This window comes from Amblyomma mixtum, chromosome 6, assembly GCF_055824585.1.
Source record: "Amblyomma mixtum isolate Tamu chromosome 6, ASM5582458v1, whole genome shotgun sequence".
NCBI classification, from domain to species: Eukaryota; Metazoa; Arthropoda; class Arachnida; order Ixodida; family Ixodidae; genus Amblyomma; species Amblyomma mixtum.
In genome coordinates, this window is record NC_143017.1 from 144,847,182 (window position 1) to 144,868,504 (window position 21,323).

A 21,323-nucleotide genomic window follows, 5' to 3' on the forward strand; every position below is an offset into this window, starting at 1 on the left:
GTCATTAAACCGTGTTGTTTTAGATAATAACAATAAAAAAATACTAAGCAAAGCCTTCAGCGGCATTCAGGCGATCCACCCGTTCCCTCGAACAGGCGGAGAGCTCAGCGGCTCTTCGCGACATGAAGCCCGATCACGTTTTCACGTCTAAAGTGATCAAATTCGGGTTTTCACATGTTCTTCGAAGCTTCGGACCAACCACAGTGTCGTCTTCCCACTCCTTTACAACCGTATCAGCTGAAAAACTGCCTGTCGGAACCGAAACATCAGACTCAGCAGCCGTCGCGACGAGGCGCACGCCGAGCCCGCCGAGCGGTCAGGAGGCGAGTAATGGCGGCGTGATCACGTGATCAAAGATGGCAGCCCCCATGATACGCCGCTGTAAAGCGTCTATACAGTCGGTCCCGGAAGCCGCTAAGCTTCGATAGGTTAGGTTGCTTCACCGCATGACAAGCTGGGCACTGAAAGCTGCCTCTTTCACCTGAAAGCAGAGTTGCGTGAAAAACGAGTATAAGAGATGGAAGCGTACCCTCAAGCACAGCCTGCTTTCACGTTTTCCCGCGGTTTTATGTAACTAGCGCTGCCAACGGGTGCCCAAGGCCATGCAGAGTACCCTTCTTCGCACGCAAAAAGTGATCATGGGAGCACTGTTAGGAGAAGCGCCATGTGTAGTACTACTGCAGCACACCTGTCGAGTGTTCCAGTGAACAGGAGTTCGATGAATGTGCACAGTAATATACTTTTGCATAGAATTTTCAAAAGGAATGTTCTGGCTATTTGATATGAACAATAATTTGATATCAATAGTTGCTCCAAGTCGCATTTTACCAGTAGCATCACTGTAATTATAGCGCTTCAGGTGACTTCATGCATTCTAGGCTGAGCACATTCGAGAAAAATTTTTGAAATAAGGCAACAAACGTTCCTGGTTCATCTAAATCGTAGCTTAATGCTTTCTTAGAAAGACGGGAGATGAAGGTGCGATAAGATCGAAGGGTTTGAATGCAGCAGCTTGCTCGCAGCCAACTGAAGTTGTGTTTGTGGTGTGTTTTGTCGTTACCCTGCAGACACTCAGATCCAGGACTACACCAACATGCCTGTGAGCTGGTCTCAGTTCTGCAAGGAGCCCTTGCCCGAACGCAACTTCACATTCTGGGAGTGGTTCTATGCCATCATGAAGGTCACTCGCGAACACCTGCGAGCACTCTGGAATGACAGGTGTGCAGCCTTGCATGCACTTGTATGGAACGAAATGTGAAGAGCTTATGCAAACCACTTGCTTTGCATTTTCACTCGCCCTCGTGAATTATAACACCATTATTACTTGTGCTTGGTTCCACTCTGTCAGCTTGTTATGCTGTGGTATTGCCTCATGGTGACATCTGTGCATTATGGCAACATACAGCATCATGGACGTTATTGGAAGGATTTCCATTTGTCTGTCTCTATTTTGTTGTGACCTGATTCTGCGTGTCGGTTCAAAACATCAAGCCAAATGGTACTTGATTGGGAAGATAGAAGCAGTGACTGCAACTTGGCTGAACTATTTGCACTTCTGTGCCCAGTAACATTGTGTTGAAAGGGTGTTAGTGGAGTTTTGCATGCACACCAGCGTACCGTATTTACTCGCATAATAGGCGCACTCGCATAATAGGCGCACCCCTTGTTTGGTCGCGAAAAATCAGATTTTTTTATTTCCGCGCATAATAGGCGCACCCCGAACTTTGCACTGTGATCAATACTGTATTTACACGATTTCAAGCCGACACCTCGCCACCCCCCCGCTCCCCAATCTTTATTTTAACAAAGCTTTTGCTGAGCTGACTACTAGTCTTCACTAGTGCCGCTGCGGACCCACAGCACGTACAACGACAACGCGTAGAACAGCCGCACACAGTTTTCAGGGATGCTCACTTTAAACGTCTGTTCGGAAAGCTTCATCTCCAGCCGGAAACGTTCCCGACTTAGACCCGCGAAAACCTCGGCGCTTGGAGTCGCGTACGAAAATTTAGGCACGCCGCAGTCACAACTGCCGCACTTCTCGGCCACGTCGAATTTCCAACCTGCCGCTCGCTTGCCGCGTTCGAGAGCAAACTCCCAGCCGTGTAGCTATTAAGGTGTTTGCCCGTCGAGCTAAAACAGCAACGCTCCGCGGCAAAGCCATAAACCACGATGAACTATCGCGCTACCACAGATCCCGGCACTTGACAGCAACAAAAAAAAAAACAAGCTGGAGATGCTGATGGCGATATGGATAGCAAAAGCTCGCGGCGGAGGAAAACGTTGATGATGACCTTGGCCTCGGGCGCCTTCCGTGGGCAGCGTCTGGAAGCTCCTGTGTGCTTGTGTGGCCTCCGCGATCAAGCGCCCGTTGCGCGCAGCCGGAGCCGATCGCGGAGGCCTCGGCGCGTGCATTTCGAAGGCGATTCCCGCGTGGGTCGTGGAAAGTTTCGGTGCGGCCCTTACACGGATCTTTTTTTTTTTTATATTTTCTTCGGGAAAACGGGGTGCGGCCCGTACACGAGTGCTTTTATGCGGTATGTTCAATTTTGCGCGTCGAAAAATTTCCGGAAATTTTACCCCGCATAATAGGCGCACCCCGAACTTTGAGCCGGATTTTCTGGAAAAAAAGTGCGCCTATTATGCGAGTAAATACAGTAGTATGTTTGGAAGTGCTGTGTGTTCTGCTGCGAAGGTGCAGCATGGTCTTTGCTATGGTTGGCCTTGACAGAATGGGTTGTTTTTTGCGTACCGCAGCAGCTTGCTTTGAAAGAGGAACCAAGCATCGGCTGTTTGTTTCACTCAGTGGACACAGTGATCTTATCATGGTGCTGCCCAATACAAAATGTATGGCCGGTCATTAAACAAGAAAAGTTTCTACAGGCTTGTAACATCTATAAATGGTTCTTGAGCTAGCCCTAATGCAGTAAATTTTTCAGTAGCCTCGAATTTGCAACGAGGCCGTCCATGAGCCATAGGCAGTAGCATCTAACTTTGCTGGATGAAGTCGGGTGCAAGTGTGTGTGCTTTCCAGGGGAGAATGCTAGCTTTGTTTCAACCGGGTGTCTCTCTTACCTTCCCTCCTGCGAGCAGTGTGGTGTGGGGCTTTGTCGGTCGGCGCCAGGCCGAGGACATGCTTCGGCAAGGCTGCAATGGGACCTTCCTGCTGCGCTTCAGCGACTCCGAGCTGGGTGGCGTCACCATTGCCTGGCTGCATGAGGATCCCCAGCAAGGTAAAAAAATGAACACCCGGGGACGTGGGGTCATGCCACATCTTGTGAAGCTGCCATTGTGAGCAAGTTGTCAGTAGGTCAATGTATGCTTTGGCAGTCTGTTGTTTTAGTGGCTGAAGGAAGCGAGCTGCATTTGATCTGATGTCACTGGCATCCTGCTACTAGGAACTGTGGCGAATTTTTTTGCCCTCATTTGTTGCTCACTTGTGTGGTGCTTGGAGTTGTCGCACTGTGCAGGCCTGACACTCGTAACCCTTCTTTAGCTCGCTACTGGATGGCTCCTGGAATGGATTGATTTTGAAATTTTTTCATGATGTTCGCTCCTCAAGCACCCTCGGGGTAGCCCCAGTTGTTTTTAAAAAGGTGCTGAAGAACCCTGTGTGTCTTGGCTTTCTCTCTTCTTGCCTAACGTGCATGCAAAAAAAGGAGCATCGAGATGCTCAGCCCGTCAGGAAAATGGCTAGATTGATACTAACAACTGTCTGTAAACTGAAACAGTCTACTGTGAGCGACCACAGATTGAGACTATAGCTCAGGGTACCCAAGAGTTTCATGGAACCCACTCAGAGAACTCCTTAAAGATGGAAGCAATATTTGGGCCAACGTGAGGGGGTAAGTGTGATGTTGATCATGGCTTTTTTCTTCTTTTGCAGACACGAAAGAAGTGATAATGATCCAGCCCTTCACGAGTCGAGACTTCACGATTCGTAGCCTGGCAGACAGGGTGAGCGACCTGCAGCAGCTCACCTACATGTACCCGGACATACCCAAGGACCAGGCCTTTGGGAAGTACTACACTCCAGTCACAGGTAGGTGCATGTTGTATGGAGTGTTGATTACAGTTACAGTGGAGCACACTTAAGACGGCAATAATTACAGTGCAGTCCACTTATAACGATACCACATATAACGATATATCGGTTATAACGATAAGTTGACTTAAGAGTATCAACTTATGCATTGAGGCTATGGAAAAAAAACCATATATAACGATATGTCCGTGACCGAATATCGGATACAACGATCAGAATTTTTTCTTCTGGACATCGTTTTCCATGCTGAGCGTGACACTCGCGGTGCAAAGTTCCCTTGAACGATGCCGAGATAGGGCGAAAACTTCGGATACGCGAGTTCGCCGTGCCTGCCGCCATTTTTTCCGTGCGCGCCGATTGCGAAAGCCACGGAGAGCGAGCCGTGGCCTCCGTGATCGTGGCCCGCGCCGCCGCCAAAGGAGATCGCGGCGGCCACAAGCGAGCATCGCGAGTTGGCGTAAGCGCCGCAAGATGGCGCGAGTTGCTCCGCGCGTCCGCGCGTCGGCCGCATCGCCTAGGCTACGGAAGACGATGGGAAAGAGAGAGGGGAAAAAAAAAACGAAGTGGGGGCGCCCTTCGCTTCTTCGCGCGCCTGTAAGAGAGGAGAACAAGCGCAGTGCCTGCAGCCGATGAGAGAGAGAGGGGGGGGGGGGGGGGGTGGGGAAAAAGAGAAGCGGGGGGCGCCCTTCGCCCCTTCGCGCGCCTGTAAGAGAGGAGAACAAGCGCAGTGCCTGCAGCCGATGAGAGAGAGAGGGGGGGAAAAAAAAAGAGAAGCGGGGGTGCCCTTCGCCCCTTCGCGCGCCTGTAAGAGAGAACAAGCGCGCAGCCGATGAGAGAGAGAGGGGGAAAAAAAGAGAAGCGGGCGCCCCTCGCCCGCCTGTACGAGAGCAGAACAAGCGCAGTGCCTGCAGCCGTTGGATGCCGGCGTGATCGCCTATTTCAAAGCATTGTATCGGCGACGCGTGCTGGAATGGCTAATTTTAGCAACCGATCGTGTTTCTGGCACGTCAGAGCAGGCCGCGGACTTGAAGATCAAACTGCTTCAAGAAGGCGGGCTTTGTGCGCCAGGACGAAACCCCCCCCCCCCCCCCCCCCCCTGACGTGGAAACTGATACGGTGGAAGCTGCGGACATTACTGAGCTCTGGGAGCACGCCGCAAATGTCGACGAAATGAATGGTACGTCCATGGAGGAGTTCCTAAGTGCAGATAGTGCTGCTACGTTCTGCGAGGAGGTCACCGAGAATGTGTTGTCATGGCAGAGTGCGGCGGCAGCAGCGACAGCGACGACGAAATTGACACTGGCCCACCTTCGACACCGATGATTACGCAAAGTGCGCTGTGCAAGATAGAATCACTGATCGACTTTATGCACGCGAAAGGGTTGCCGCCAGTGTACGCGCAGCAGCTGGATGCTATGCACACTGCAGTAGTAAAACTGCCACGCAAGCAAGTGCCCATATCAAATTACTTTAGCGCACCTAACGCTTGAGGCACTTGTTAAACGTGACGAATAAACGCGTTGTTTCACAAATCGTACGTTCTGCAATTACTGTTCTTCAGCGCAAGTGTAAAACTTGAGTCAGGAGCTACAGAGGTAAGTTTGGCAGCCATTTTTATGGCAGTCCAGATATAGCGATGATCGGTTATAACGATCGTTTTTTCCGGATTTTTCGATATCGTTATAAGTGGACTGCACTGTATAATGAACACTTGGTTATTACGAACGACGGCGGTGCTTGCTAAAGTCAAAATATGCATTAAGGCTATTGCATTGCATCTCAGTTAAAACGAACAACAGAGGCCGCACTGCCCGGTTAAAGTGAACAAAGAGATGCTGCAAACTTGCCCCATGCAGTCGAAAAACTGCCGTTTTCCGCGAGCTCCGGAAACCAAAAAGCGTCTCCCAACCCCTCGAACTACCCCCCACCCTCAAATAAAGGCCGAATTGAAATTGCAGTTAAGCACTGGCCATGCGAGTGCTGACGGACTATCGTTTAAGGGGGGGACTCTGGTCTTGAAAAGAAAATTTTATTAATTTAGTCATAGTTATGAAATTATCAGGGCACATGTATTTTTGTGTGCTGATTCTAGATATGTCATTTAATTTCATGTAAAACAATTCCTTGAGCACCTATGCACTTTTTATGCAAGTATCTTGCGGAGAGTTTTGAAGAAAATTTGCTCCAGGAAACTCGCTGAAATGCATGCCATTGGGTTCTCTTGACACCAAGGAATACAATAAGGGTAAAATTATCATCCTGGCTCTCATAGAACTTGAGTAATAGGGTACTGAAGCTGCCACTTCAGAAACAGGAATACACACTTTCCTTCTCATTTCTGAAGCGACAACTTCAAAACTCTATAACTTATGTTCTATGATAGGCAGGAAGACAATTTCACCCTTATTGTATTCCTTGGCATCAAGAGAACCCAATGGCACACATTTCAGCGAGTTTCCCGCAGCAAATTTTCTTCAAAACTCTCCGCAAAATACTAGCATAAAAAGTGCATAAGTGCTGAAGGAATTGTTTTACATAACACTAAATGACATATTTAGAATCAGCACACAAAGATACATCTTCCCTGAAGATTTCGTAACTGTGACTTCATTAATAAAACTTTTTTTTTCAAGACCAGTGTCCCCCCTTAATAAGTTATTTTTCAGTCAAGAGGCTCGAGGTGACTGTTATTGTTTAATCGAATTCAACAATCTTTCAAATGCCACAGCAGCTCTGATGTGATCGCCATTGCTGCAGTGGGCACCCGCCATAGCTGCCATGCACCTGAATCACTGCATACTGGATGTGGCTAGATTAGGCTTGAAGCACGTGTCGAGGCAAGGCAGGCCAGCCACATCACTTTCATCAAGTGTCTTTTTTTTGCTGTGTCAGCAGCACGTTGTTTGCTTCTTTCGTGGACGATTCCACGCTTGGAATTTCAACTGCAGCCATGACGCTGACAATCATGGCAACTCACAGCTCTTATCGCACACTGGACTTGGCGACGAAAGTTGAGATTTTGAAAGAAGTAGAAAATGGAGGCACCAGCAAGCAGGACATTGCATGGAAGTGAGGGATCAAGTCAAATACGCTTTCCAACTTTATAGGACAAGCATGCGGTTTTGTGATAACTACTTGAGAAGATGTATCTGCTAGCTCGTTGGGGGAAACGCGACGAAGTGAGCCTGTTGGCACAGATTTTGACAAAGGTCTCGGTGACGTCTGCTTTGAAGAATGTGTCGCCGCAGACGCCACAGTCGAATCGTGCGGTGCACTGACAGACAGCGGGATTCTGCAGATTGTTCGACCCTGTGACGAACCAAGTCAGGAAAGTGACGCTGACGACGACATTGAAAATGAGCTACAACCAACGGCTGCCAATGCAGCTGCGGGGCTTGTTCTCGCAGAGCATTTTTTGGCTGCTGAAGGTGACATGGAAAAAGCGTTGGGGCACATCTACAGCTTGCAGAACTTGCTTTCAGCAGCTTGATTCGGCAAGAAAAAGCAGATCAAGATGGCCAACTATTTTTCTTAAGAAACTTTACTTCGCGACTAATAAAGATGCTGTTTTGGTGCTTTGCGCTTCATTGAAATTTTGTGTAATTCGAAGTTTTTGTAGTCCCAGAGACTTGGTATTAAAGGTGCACTGAAGAAGAATCTGAACTAGTCTTTTTGCCACGAGAACTCGATCTACACGTTCCGAGCATTCTTAAAAACTTCGACTTATTGCCCTGTGTGGCCGATTTCTCTAATTAAATCAAATTAACATCCGGCTCCCACCTTTATTTTTTTAATTCTCCCCGTACGGTAGGCGGAGTCGACCAACGCGTGGAGTGCCTTTCAGCCAGCTCCGTCGAGGCTTTGCTTTTGCTTTGGTTTTTTTTTTTTAGGTTTCTGTGAATAAATAGTTTCATTTGCAGATAATATAGCCGCAAAATAAGCCCGCAGAAATAAAAGTGTGCGCAAACTATTTGCTTCTATCGACTACTACGTATTACTCCGCCGATCGCAGAGCGGCAAGCCGCCACGGGACTGGGTGAAAGGCACTCCATGCGTTGGTCGACTCCGCCCACCGTACCGGGGAGAATTTAAAAAAAAAGGCGGGAGCCAGACGTAAATTCGATTTAATTAGGGAAATCGGCCACACAGGGCAATAAATCAATGTTTCTAAGAATGCTCGGAACATGTAGATTGAGTTCCGACGGCAAAAAGACGAGTTCAGATTCCTCTTCACTGCACCTTTAACGGGAGTCGACTGGATTCTCAAGTGCTGCAAAAAAAGAAAGATAAGTAATTTTTTTTTTTAAGAAGTCAGTTTGCACACGCAGCCAGTATTGCTGTTTGTGTGTGTTTACTTTCATTCTCCAACACAGAATGAAAAGTGAGGTTTCACTGATTTGTACGAAGCTTCAGATTTAAGATTGGCACATTTTTGCAACCTTATGTTGCCCATCTTTAAGTGGCGTTTGCTTGGGTTCAATTGTGGGAATTTGTTTGTGTACTTATAAGCTGAATGTCGGATGTGACTAACGAATTTTGCTTACAATCTGACTTCATTATAACGAGGTTCAACGGAACTGCACACGGTTGCTGACTCGAAAACCATCTCTCGTGATATTAATTAAACTCTTTCGCTACCGCGGAAAAATGGACGATTTGGTATGTACTGAAAGAAAAAAAATTTTTTTCACAAGAACTAACACACCCAGCACATATTGCAGTGCATGAAATTGTAGCTTATTAGTTGCACTTCTGAATGAAACAAACAGAAGAGTTGTGTGTGCAAAAGTAAATGAACATTTATTTGTGAAATTTGCTAAAAACACGAAAAAAGTATATAGCAAAAACAAAAATTACTGGCTGCACTAAGCCAGAACTTGATTAGAGGAAAACTGGAATATACAAACTGTTGCACATGTTTATAGCTGTCATTTTTCACGGTTTCAGCAATGAGAAAAAATTACTGCACTTTCCATGGCCTGTCAAGTCGGGGGTCATGACTGTGGTGCCACTGTGAAGAGCAATCAGGGGTGAAGATGTGAAGCAGAGGTAGACTGACAGGTGCTTCACATAAGGTTTTATCTTTGTTCTTCCCTTGTTCTCTGATAGCCGAGCTTGCAGTTTCTTCTTTTTTTTTCTTTTTTTTTCGGTTGGTGTTGAATGGATTCTATGGGAGGATTGAGGACGTGGACTTCTTTTCCCTCATCATACCCGAAGATTTCTTGAATGAGCTGCTCTCTGAAAGCCAGCTGATAAAATTTGGCATTTTAGGCAAGCTCTAAAACATCAGGATCGATGAAGTGAAGTGAAGTGAAAAACATTTATTGTCCAACAGAATGAGACTACCTCACCCAGACCTCCCCTGTCCCATACCCTCAGTTGAGGGAGGAGGATCAGGAGAGATCCGGCCGCATGGGGTAGTCGCGTCAGATGCTGGCCGGGATCTCTTGTATCCCGGCGGCCTCTTCAGCCAGTCGGACGGCGGTGAGCTGGAGCTCAGGGTCCGAGCTCCGGAGCAAGGTCTCCCAGGCATCTCTACTATTAATGTTCTTCGCCCTGCCTGGGGATTGGCTACACTCCCATATTATGTGGTCGAGGGACCCTCTCGCTCCGCACTTCTTGCATTTATCGTCTTCTATTTCAGGAATTAAATGTTTGCATAGAATTGGGTGTGGGTAGACATCTGTTTGTAGACGCCTCCACGCCACCGCCTGTTGATTGTTGAGTGTTATGCTAGGCGGGGGAAAGTACCTACGATGTTGTCTATAATATTCTGTAACTTCCTGACAGGAAATTAGTCGCCCTTCTCTCCCGTGATCTACGAGCGGTGGACCGTCGTGTGCAGCTCGGTGGTAGAGATCTCGAGCCACCTCGTGGGCCGCCTCGTTGCCACGGACAGATTCGTGCGCGGGGGTCCAGATTATATTGATTGTTCTATTCAATGTCGCTTGTCTTAAAATTTTGGCAGCGAGGGGAGAGACTCTCCCTCTACTAAAATTTTGGACTGCAGCTTTGCTGTCGCTTATGACGTATTTAGCTTTGGAACCGACGCAAGCTAGTGCTATTGCGACCTCCTCCGCCGTCTCAGTGTTTGTCCCTAAGACGGTTGCGGCCGTAATGAGGCTACCCGCTCCGTTCACTACCGCGACGGTCGTGTACTGACTATGTATATCACCCGCTGCGTCTACGTAGGCGACCTCCTCCTCAGGCTTGTCACCGTAGATGCGGTCTATCACCTGTGCCCGTTTTTGTCTTCTTTCCTTGTTTATTTCTGGGTGCATGTTCTTGGGTAAGGGGGGAATCCTGAGATTGCTCCTAATCTCCATGTCGATATCCTCCCTCTGTCTAGCTCCCCTATCTGTTTTGAGTCCGACTTTGGCTAGTGTGGCTCTTCCGGCATGTGTTATGCTTAGTCTCTCTAGCTGTGATGTATAGACTGCTTCTGCAAGCTCTGTAAGCGTGTTATGTATGCCCAGTGATAGGAGTTTTTCCGAGGATGTGCACATGGGCAGGCCTAGAGCTTTCTTGACGCACTTCCTTATGAGAGCGTCGATCTTGTTCTTCTCTGCTGCTTTGAGATTTAGGTACGGCGTAGCGTAGCTGACTCTACTTATTATGAAAGCTTGTATGAGCCTAAGTAGGTTTTTTTCTTTAACACTGCCTCTTTTGCTCGAGACACGTTTGATGAGATTGAGGGTCTGCATCACGTGGCTCTCAAGCTTTTTGATGGTTGTCATGTTTTTTCCATTTGATTGCATATAAAGGCCTAGGATTCTGATTGTGTCCACTTTGGGCACCTCCTTTCCTCCTACAGAAATCTGAATTTCCGAGGGTGGTTTGTTCCTCAGAGCCTTATCGTTATATATGAATATTTCAGATTTTTCGGGCGAACATTCTAAGCCCCTTTCTTCTGCATACATCGAAATAATATTGGCAGCTGCCTGTAGGGTTTGGTTAATCTCTGCATCACTTCCTCGGTTGATCCATAGATTAATGTCGTCCGCATACAGGCTATATTCTAAGTTTGGGTTGCCAATTTTCTCAAGTTCGCCCGGGAGTTCTCTCATGGCCATGTTAAAGAGAATGGGTGATAGCACCGACCCTTGAGGGGTTCCCTTGCTTCCCAGCTTTATTTCCCCGGATTTAATCTCCTGGAAGCTTATGCTCGCAGTTCTATCTGTGAGGAAGTCACTTATGTAGCGATAGGTTTTGTGGCCTACTCCGGCGTGGCTGAGTCCTTTCAATATTGCCTCATGTTTGACGTTATCAAATGCCTTTTTGAGATCGAGACCTAGGATAACCTTTGCATCCTTGGTTCTGGAGTCAATGATCGATGAAATAAGTTTTATCGATGTGGTTGAAAAGCCAGGACACTTTCCAAGTCTTGCTAATAGATGCTGCCGCCACTGAATCATCCGGGTCCGTTACGTGCAAAAAAACAAACAAAGAAAGCGAAAAACCAATTTTGAGAAATTATTTTTGATGGCAGAGGGCCAGAATCGATTATTCTAGTATTTTAGTAGAGATATAGTTGTGGCAGGTCAACAAGTCCAATGTATATGATGATTCCAATGAACATCAGCATCTCCAACAGATTCACATCTTCCCATGAGCCGTCACGCTGAGCGCGTGTTTGGTTGCTCAAAATCTTCATCCATTCATACTTAATTAGTGTTTCCGCAGACGGTCTTCGTCATTTCCTCCGTGAAGATCATCAAAAAAAAGTCGAGAGGTCGAGTGAATCTTCGAGCGCCGCTCCGCAGTGATGTGCTGATATGGACACCTAGCTGTCGTCTTGGTTGAAAGACGCGACGCAACCTTGAGCATTTGGCAAACTGTCTTCGCCATACGTTGTGAAGACCCTGAAGCACAAAAATAAACCACTCTCATCAATTACAAACCGTATGCACCGCAGAAAACATGCAACGAACGAAAACAGAACTCACATGCAAGTACGCGCTGACATTCGAGGCGCCCGTGGCGAAGTCTCACTGTCAAAACCGAAATCCGACGTTTGTACATTGTTGCCTTACTAATAACCGCTGCTTTCGTCGCAAAACACGAAACTGCCCGATGTGCTCGGTGTCAGCTTTCGCTTTCGAGGAGCGCGCGGCGATGCGGACACCATTTTTTTCCGGCTGACGCTACTGCGGCCGTTCAAAGTTTTATTTTTCATGGCACCCCCTCATGTCAAAACACTGAAACCAAGGCTGCAATCGAAAGAGCAGTTGTTGAGCTCGCTAACTAGACGGTGGAGCATGTCCACGACGCTCCAAAAATGAGCTTTTTTGCGCGGGTGATTTGAATCGATCATATGGGAATGATGGCCTATGGCGCGGTAGCGAAAAAGTTAAAGGCCTTTTATGTTGGAGATCATATGGGAATGATGGCCTATGGCGCGGTAGCGAAAGAGTTAAAGGCCTTTCATGTTGGACACTTTACTGTAATAGGACTGTGCATTTGTCATTGCTTGTCTGGAAAGGTTCCCGGACAAAGTTCCGATATCTCAAAATCTGACCTGAAGCAGGGCCGTCCAGCTGGAGTTTGTGTGGCCCACTTTATCGTGGTGGTACAAGCACGTTGCCCATGCACGCCTGTTGCTGGTACTCTGTGGTGTGTGCGGGTTTGATGTCAACCGATGCTGCCTCGCTGCCGGCCAGTTTACCAGAGCAACAGTGGGCGGCCAAACCAAACATTCGGAAAGAAGCTGGCGTCTTCAACCTAAGCTCCATCGTCGTCACCCCCGCCCTTGTCCACTGAGTAGCAGCATTGTCTGGCCTGCAGTCTAGATGATGCGAAATCAGTTGCGCACGCGAAGCTCACCCACTTTTTGTTTGCCACGTTTCTTCTACTCTCATGCTGCTACGCATGTTCAGTTAGCATAGTGGAGGTTCCGCAGCAAAATGAAGCTAGATAGAAGGCTCAAGGGGTGAAGAGGGTCTCAGAAGTAAATTTTTATTAATACAGTCACAACCATGAAATCTTCATGGAACATGTATTTTTGCGCGCTGATTCCAAGTATGTAATTTAATTTTATGTACAAGAAGTCCTTGTGCATTTATGCGATACGTTAGGTAATTTTTGCTGAGAGCTTGAAAGCAATTCTGCTGTAGGGAACTTGTTAGATTGCATGCCATTAGTTTGTCTTGACATCAAGCTATGCAATAAGGGAAAAATTATCATCCTGCCTGTTGTAGAAGGTGAGTTGGAGGATTTTGAAATTATCAGTTTCTTCCCATCTGTGAAGTGGCAAACTTGAAACCCTGTAACTCAACTTCTATGATGAGCAGGCTAATAATTTTGCCCTTATTGCATAGTTTGATGTCAAGACAAGCCAATGGTATGCGTCATAGCAAGTTTCCTGGCGCAAAATTTATTGAAAGCTCTCGGCAAAAAGTTACATAATATATTGTGTAAGTGCACAAGGACTTGCTTCTTTTGCATAAAATTAAATTACTTATTTGGCATCAGCATACAAAAATAGATGTTTGTTGAAGATTCCATTATTGTGACTTCATTAACAAAAGTTTTTTTTCTAAGACCAGCTTCCCCCCTTAAAGTATTTACAGTGCATGACCGGTGCACTGAGAAGTTCAGCGTATTGTTTATCTGGAAAGCTTGTTTGTCAAAATTTTTCTTCTCTTTTTACAGTTTCTGAGTCTGCTGGATTTTTTAGAGTTAAGATCACTTGTTCTCCATAGGCCACAGTGTATAAGCACAGTAGTCATTGCCACTGAGTGCCGCGTTGCAAAGGCATTCTTTTTGCTTGAGGTTAATGCGAAAGAGTGGATTGAATCGCATGGGTGGCCAATGCGGCACGCCATCTGAGGCCTGTTTTAGGGGCAAATGGCTGGTCAGTTTTTAAGTTAGTTTGGCAAAATGAGGTGACATTTTTGGCTGTTAATGCCTTCTTTTAATTGAATGGATTAACTCAGCCAGTCATGGTGGTTCTGTGGGGACTGAATAAGTAAAAGGGGTTAGATATTTATTGGAATCTTCATATGCTAAACAACATTCCAGTCAGCTAAAAATTCTGGCATATCCTGGTGAGATTGTACTTGGAAAGTATAATTTTCCCATTATTTCTGTGCTCATGCTTTAGCATTGAGGTTTGTAAGAAGGATGGCTTTGACACACTTTCTTTTTTTTTTTTTCCTTTCCAGACTCCCAGCCTGCCATTAGCAATGGCTACGTCAAGCCAGTGCTCGTCACTCAGATTCCAGGGTAAGTTGCAGGAAGTGCATTTTTATAGAAAGTGCATAGTTGTGTTTTTTTCTTTCTTAATGGCATGGACATGAAGGGAAGGCATTGGGCATGCGGTTAGCGGGCGCATAAATGGGATATAATTTAGGGTACGCGTACAGGGGATATGTGTAGAGCGTTTAGAGCATATATTTCTCTGTGCACTCTAGAGATTTCCAACTCTTCCAAGGTGGTGTGTACACTGCGTGGCCCATGTTATGCCTCTTGGCAAGCCTGAATGGCAATTTCAGACCTCCTTTGGGAGCGGGAAGCATTTGCTTGGGCGGTGCAAATCATTTCCATTCAGGGTAGCTTGCTGCACTGTGTGGTGTCTTGTCATTACATCTACCAACAAAATAGGTAATTGTCCACACAGTTGCACTCATGACATGCTTTTTTTTTTCTTTGTGTTTGTGTTCGTGCCTTCAAGGAAGCCACTTGGTGCATAGGTGTGCTGCGTTGTTCCAGCAAGCGCAACCTCTCATGCGATGATTGGCTGCAGCTGGGTGTTTAAAGTTTTGTTGAGAAAATTCTCGACACATGCGGCTGCGAGGTGTCTGTTCATGATGGTATAAGCTGCGGTCCTCACACGATTTCATCTGGCAGGAGCCAGCTGCTGCTATTGAGGCTGATATAGCAGTCTTAGAGATGTCAACCTTTGCTACATAGGGCCACTCCCCCCCTCCACACTTTTGTTTGTGCAATGTGCTGCTGCCTTCAGTTGTACGCAAAAGTTTTTGGAACATGGACATTTCAAAAACAGCTCGATTACTTTGCAGTCAAGTATGCGGCCACGAACTGAATGATGCAGTTTGCATTGCCGTGAATGACCTGCCCCATGCACTCAGTGCCTAGCCGCACATCTAGCCAGCACGAAATTCTGATTGTTCATATTTTTCGTGTTCCGCAAACTTTTGTGTGTACCTGTATATTCTGTGTGGAGTTGTTGCAGATCACTCGTGCCACGCATTTTCATCAGTGCATGCAAGGTGTGCCTATGTACAGTAGAACCCCGTTCATACGTTTTTCACGGGACCGGGGAAAAAAAACGTAACAGCCGGGAAAACGCAACAGTGAGGAAAGCACCGAAAATTAATGAAAACAGTGCAGCTTTGACTTGAAACAGTTTATTTCCGCAAATTGACCCTAGCACTTTAAAAAATCGAGAATGGTGGATTGCAGTTTCTTTCGCTCGCTGGAAAGAACAACGCGTTTCTCAATAGCAAAGGCCGCGTTGCTGTCAGCGTCGCTTTGCGGTGCGGCCACACCGCACGCAGCAGTGCTGTGCAGTTCACGCGCTCACTGCAGTTCACGCTGAAGCGACATTGTGCACAGCGTCAAGCACTGAAATGTTCGTAGGCTGCTCGCCGCGCTGCTCCGCGTAGGCCGCCCTGACTGCCTGTCGACTGCGTTTAGTACATCCAGCTTTTCCTCAAGGGGAAGCGCCTTCCGCTTACGCAACGCTACGCCATCAAATCACGATAAAGATGTTGTTGCGACTGAGAGAAGGATGAAAAGGAAATTGCACGGGCCTGCCGACTGGCTCCAGCCGAGCCACCACCACTGTCTGTCACTTGCAGATAGAGGAGAGTTAAAAGATAAAAAGAAAGAGTGAAAGAAAAGAAAAGACGCGCGTCGCAACAACTGCGTCCGCCGAAGCGGACGCTGGCTGAGAAAAACAGATAAGCGACCGCAGCCGCGCGCCTCCTCGTCACCACCTCCCACGATAAAGATCGCGGCATTCGACGTTCGCGAGGCAGATAGCCATCTAGTGGCGGCCTCTCCAACTCGCGTGCGGCTTCTTGCAGCCAGTTCTGTAGCCAAGCCTGGCCAAGACTCGTCAAAATTCAAAATGCCGGTTGGCGCACATTGCCCGGGCGGGTTCGGAGAGCCCGGTTGCGACGTATCATGCGGGATCGTTTCCTCGGCTACGACGTAACAGCGGGGTTCCCAATACATTGGATCCTATGGAAGCTATGCTGGGACCCGAAGAAAACGACGTAACAGCCGGGAAAATGCAGTAGTCAGGAACGTAACAGCGGGGTTCTACTGTATATAGATGCAGTCGAAACCTGATATTTCGAATGGTTGGTTACATCAAACGCACAGATTATTGCTGCTATCATCTTGCTTTCAGTGTTTTAAACTAGGCCTGTGTGAATAGTTTGATTGTTTGTTTGTTTGTTCAAATGGCACAGTAGACATTTTCAAAGTATTTTTCTAACACACATGGTCGCAACACAAAAAAAAAAAAAGTGCACTGCAGCTTTGCCACACCATGTAGCCTTTCTGCAAAAATGGCCATTGGAAACTGGGGGAGTCGACCTACATGTGGGGCCAGCATATTTGTGGGGTGTGGAACCTATATATGGGACCTCAAGCTGCTCGTGTCAATTGTTGCGCAGCTGTTCTTTTTATGGACTCCTGCTAGGCTAGGCACCGCCGTGGTGGCTCAGTGGTTATGGTGCTCGGCTGCTGACCCGAAAGACGCGGGTTCGATCCCGGCCGCGGCGGCTGGAATTTCTTTGGAGGAGAAATTCTAGAGGCCCGCGTACTGTGCGATGTCAGTGCACGTTAAAGAACCCCAGGTGGTCGAAATCCCCGGAGCCCTCCACTACAGCGTCTCTCAAAGCCTTAGTCGCTTTGGCACATTAAACCCCATAAACTAACTAACTAACTAACTCCTGCTAGGCAAATGCACTGCGCACCGAGTGCCACACCATGTCAGGCACCGCAAAGGGGCACCCATCTCTATATGCGCCTTGTGCTGGGTCCCTCGTGTGCTCATGCAGCTGCAGTCTGCTCCTGTCTTCCCATCTCCTCGTTGTACCAGTTCCAGCACCTGGAAGGTACAGATTTGAGCACCACACTTGCACCTGCTCATGTGTGTTGCCGCACGCATGTGCAGATCGGCTCCGCCATGGGCACGGATTTGCTGACGTGCAGCGCCTGCCGTGGAGTTTTGAACCAAAGCTACACGAAGCAGGCGTTCCAGAAACATTGCCGTAAAACTTTGCTAATTCACACTTCAAGGGACCGGAAAAAATATCCGAATTGCCCCCGTTCTCCATGTCAGAAGCCATTCGCATGCTAGTACTATATTCACAAAAATATAATGCCAGTTTCTTTTTCTCACTTCGTTGGTTTCATTATGCATCCCACATTAAATTCACAGCCAAGGCACGAATGTAATGCAAACTTTTTTTTTTCTCGCTACTCCTCTAGATAGCTGCAGCGGCCTTCACACACCCAGGGTTCGTAGTGGTCCTTGAAACCCTTGAAAACCCTTGATTTCTAAAGCTCCATATTCAAGGCCCTGAAAACCCTTGAATCTTGTAAAGGTGCTGAAAAGTCCTTGAATTTTGCGCTGGACTGGGCTTAGCTGATTCGAGTAAACATCTGGCCACATCTGGCAAGTCCTAATCCAAGTCAATCCAATGTCGCGTTAGCCACTGTAGTCAGAGAGAAAGATATTGCTGTAGTCGCGTGTATTGCTTGTGTCCGCTCTCTAGCCCAGACCATGCCCTGATTGTGCAGCACGCCGCTCAGCCTCCTGGCGACGTCACTTTGCTAAGTGTTCCTCTCGTTGCTCTGGCGTCTCCGCTGCGCACTTGGCCCTTAACCTGTTCGTTCTTCCTCTGGTTAACCGCTAACTGCCAGGCTACCACTTCGGGATCCGGCGAATTCAACTTTTCCGCTCTTCTGCGATGCACAGCAGCGGCTTTGCTTTCCTTCTCCATGGCTGTAGCCTGGCTGTCGTTCTTCATCATCCTCTCCTTCTTCTTGTCGGCTCCGGCGCACCAGCTGCGCAGCTGTGTTGTCACTCGGTCCTCGCGCATGCGCAGCTTGGCTCATCCACGCTCACGCTACAAAAACTGTTGCGGACTTGTTGGCAGCTGCAGGCAGTTATGCCGTAAAAGCTGAGGCGGCTAATGACATCATATATATTGTGAAATCAAACAGTCTTAGAAAAACTGCAAAAGAAAAGATTCAGGAGGTTCAAGCAATTTATTGTGCAATCGCTGAAAAACTTCAAGTACATTCTTGTTAATCTTAACCAGTGTGCACTTCAAGGCAGTTTATGTGTTTATTAATGTGTGTTTCAAGGCAGTGTATGCCTATTTTTTTCTTTTTCAATAGAATGAATGATTTTGTTCTTAAATTTATTTTCTGTCCAAGCAACTAAACATTGCTTTGGGTCCTTGAAATTGCTATGCCAGGGCCTTTGAAGTCCTTGAAAACCCTTGATTTTTTTCCACTAAAACTGTTACAAACCCTGACACCGTACCCGCAAGCTGTTAGGAGGAGTCAACTTTTGGATGAACCTAGGGACAGGGTGGGAGTAGTGTGTGGCTGTGGACTTGAAAAAAATCCAGCCCAGGCCATTGAGAAAGGAAAGGCACCAGAAAAGTTGAGCAGAGTAGGAACCAGAGAAAAGTGGGAACAGGCACAGGGCTGGGCAGCAGAGACGGCGGTGGCCGCCGCTGCATGGAAGACTGCATGGGGTAACGCATTGGAGGCTTTGCTGCAGACAATATCTCATGCATTTTTGAAGTGTTGCCACTAAAATATCAACTTATCCGTTGCTTCCGGTGTTTTTGCTAGCCATGGTCATTTTTTTTCCTGAGTCCTCGCGCCTCGTCTGTCGCTAGCCTGAACAGCTTGTGATCACATTATAATCACTTTTTTTTTTTCTTCCATGAGGTCTCCCCCCCTGGCGTTATATACATGTAAGGACTGTAAATTAATTTTGGGAAAACCAGCCAGCGGTCATCTAACTTTAAGATGAAAACTGCGCGGCAACGACGATTTTTCCGAATGCAGTCTGTGCATACCGCATCTACACTGTTGGGATTGTTAACACAGGACTGCTCCTGAATGGTAAAGGTCTTCGCAGCCTCCTTCACCTTTTCACAAGCGGCGTCATCTCGTGTGAATAAGTGCCACTGCACAAACTGCCAACAGCGCGTGACGAGCACGCATTTTTGTTCCAATAAAGAAAGAATGGAAGAATCACACGGGCAGAACCGGAGGAAACATACGCATCGGAACGGCGAGACACCTTCTGGTGAGAAAATGAAAAGAACAGGGCGCATCAATCTGCAAGCACCTGAAACTGCGCAACACTGTACTCACCTGGCTGGCCGATGCACTACCGGGCCACCATCGCCGTGGTCTGCAGCTAAACTGGAAAGAGGGAAACCGAAACTATGCGGCCACACAATTTTCCGGCACAGGGGCCCTCTGAACATCATCACTCCTGCCGTTGCCTGACATAAGAGGTGCGGAGGCACCTCTTTGATGTTATATTTGACATGACGCTAGATATTAGCGTGATCGCTGGCTTTGTTGGTCATATAACGACACGGCCTCCGATTTGGAGTGCGTCCAAATTAAACAAGTGTGGGCCCAGCAGCGTCTGAATTGATGAGGTGTTACCATATTCGCTTGAGACAAATACTTGGAGATTTTGAATACCAAGCATTCAGATGAAATCAAATATCGAATAATCATGAGGCCTATTTAAAACTTGTTGCTGCTTAGAAGTGGCTGCTGCATGGATTGTGAGAGACTCCTGCGTGCCTGCTATCTATGAACTGTAGTGTCGGCCGGCTACAGTTGCATGCAGCATGTCCAGTGACTACTGATGCAGAAAGCGTGCGATCCAGAACATTTGTACAGGGATTACAAACAAATGAAACTTTGCGGACTTTTCTGATTCCATCTCTGATCTTGGTTTTCTTTTGTGCCCTCAGTTTATGATAAAGGATTATGGATGCGGTTTATGTGATGTATAACGGCTGGAAAAAAAGTGTGTAGGCGTTAGTCTTAAAGTCTTAACTTTTTTTCTTTCGTTTGTTTGCTGAGCACATCTTGGAACAGTATTCAGTAAATGAATTAGATTCACTTTTTGAATTTTTATGCTGCTATTCACCACTATCTGATCAAATCAAGGCTATTCATTTTGAAATTCCATTATTTGTACACTTTGAAATTCCATTATTTGTACACTGTTGCCGTTTGGGTGTGTACTGCAACCTGTAAGCAGTGTTAAGTTGCCGTCCTTGAGCTTGTGTCTTTTTCATAGGGGAATTGTTTGATTTCACAGTGCCTTAAGCTTCACTCTCCAAAATCTGGCTATGCTGTGATCTGATTTGGAAGCTGATATTAAAACATTAGTATATACCCCAAAATCTGTTTTAAACACTTTGTTTCTTGAATTTCATTTCAGTTGGCAGCAGCATTATGGTTTTTCTTGCTTTGAAGGGAGAAACATTTCTTGCAAGAATTGTCTCATCATCATCATCATCACCACTATCATCATCGTCATCAGCCTGACTACACCCACTGCAGGGCAAAGGCCTCTCCCATGTCTCTCCAATTGACCCTGTCCTTTGTCAGTTGCCGCCACTGTATCCCCGCAAACTTCTTAATCTCATCCGCCCACCTAACTTTCTGCCGTCCCCTGCTATGTTTGCTTTCTCTTGGAATCCACTCTGTTACCCTTAAGGACCAGCGGTTATCTTGCCTTCGCATTACATGCCCTGCCCAAGCCCATTTCTTCCTCTTGATTTCAACTAAGATGTCATTAACCCGCGTTTGTTCCCTCACCCACTCCGCCGCTTTCGATCTCTTAACGTTACACCTATCATTTTCCTTTCCATAGCTCGCTGCGTTGTTCTTAACTTAAGCTGAACTAGCATAAAATTTGTCTTTTGGGAGGAGTTTGACCGTTGCATGAGTATTGGTAAATATTTAGTTCCCGCAGTAGCGATAGATTCACTTCATGTCTGAAATGTAGTAGAACTGAAATGTAGTGGTTATTTATAAAAAAGGTGATAAAAATGTTCTTGGAAATTACAGGCCAATATCTGTCCTACCTTTCTTTTTCCCAAGGGGCTAGAACAAATAATGCATCGATGTTACTACAATTTTCTACAGAAGCACTGTGTAATAGCCAACTGTCAGTATGGATTCACAAAGCATAGACCAACTGAGCATGCTCTGCTTGATCAAAAGGAATACATATTAAATA

At 46.9% G+C, this 21,323-nt stretch overlaps 1 protein-coding gene across 3 annotated transcripts in view; it reads left to right on the forward strand.

Annotated features, from left to right (window-relative positions):
• The window catches only part of Stat92E (Signal transducer and transcription activator Stat92E), a 102,763-nt gene that overhangs the window by 37,654 nt on the left and 43,786 nt on the right, over positions 1-21,323 (forward strand). For all 3 annotated transcript variants that reach the window (XM_089549486.1, XM_089549489.1, XM_089549487.1), the window contains exons 14-17: positions 1,068-1,218; positions 3,094-3,233; positions 3,887-4,042; positions 14,209-14,269. In XM_089549486.1, the coding sequence (XP_089405612.1) occupies positions 1,068-1,218; positions 3,094-3,233; positions 3,887-4,042; positions 14,209-14,269 (508 nt within the window). The remainder of the gene's footprint in view (positions 1-1,067; positions 1,219-3,093; positions 3,234-3,886; positions 4,043-14,208; positions 14,270-21,323) is intronic.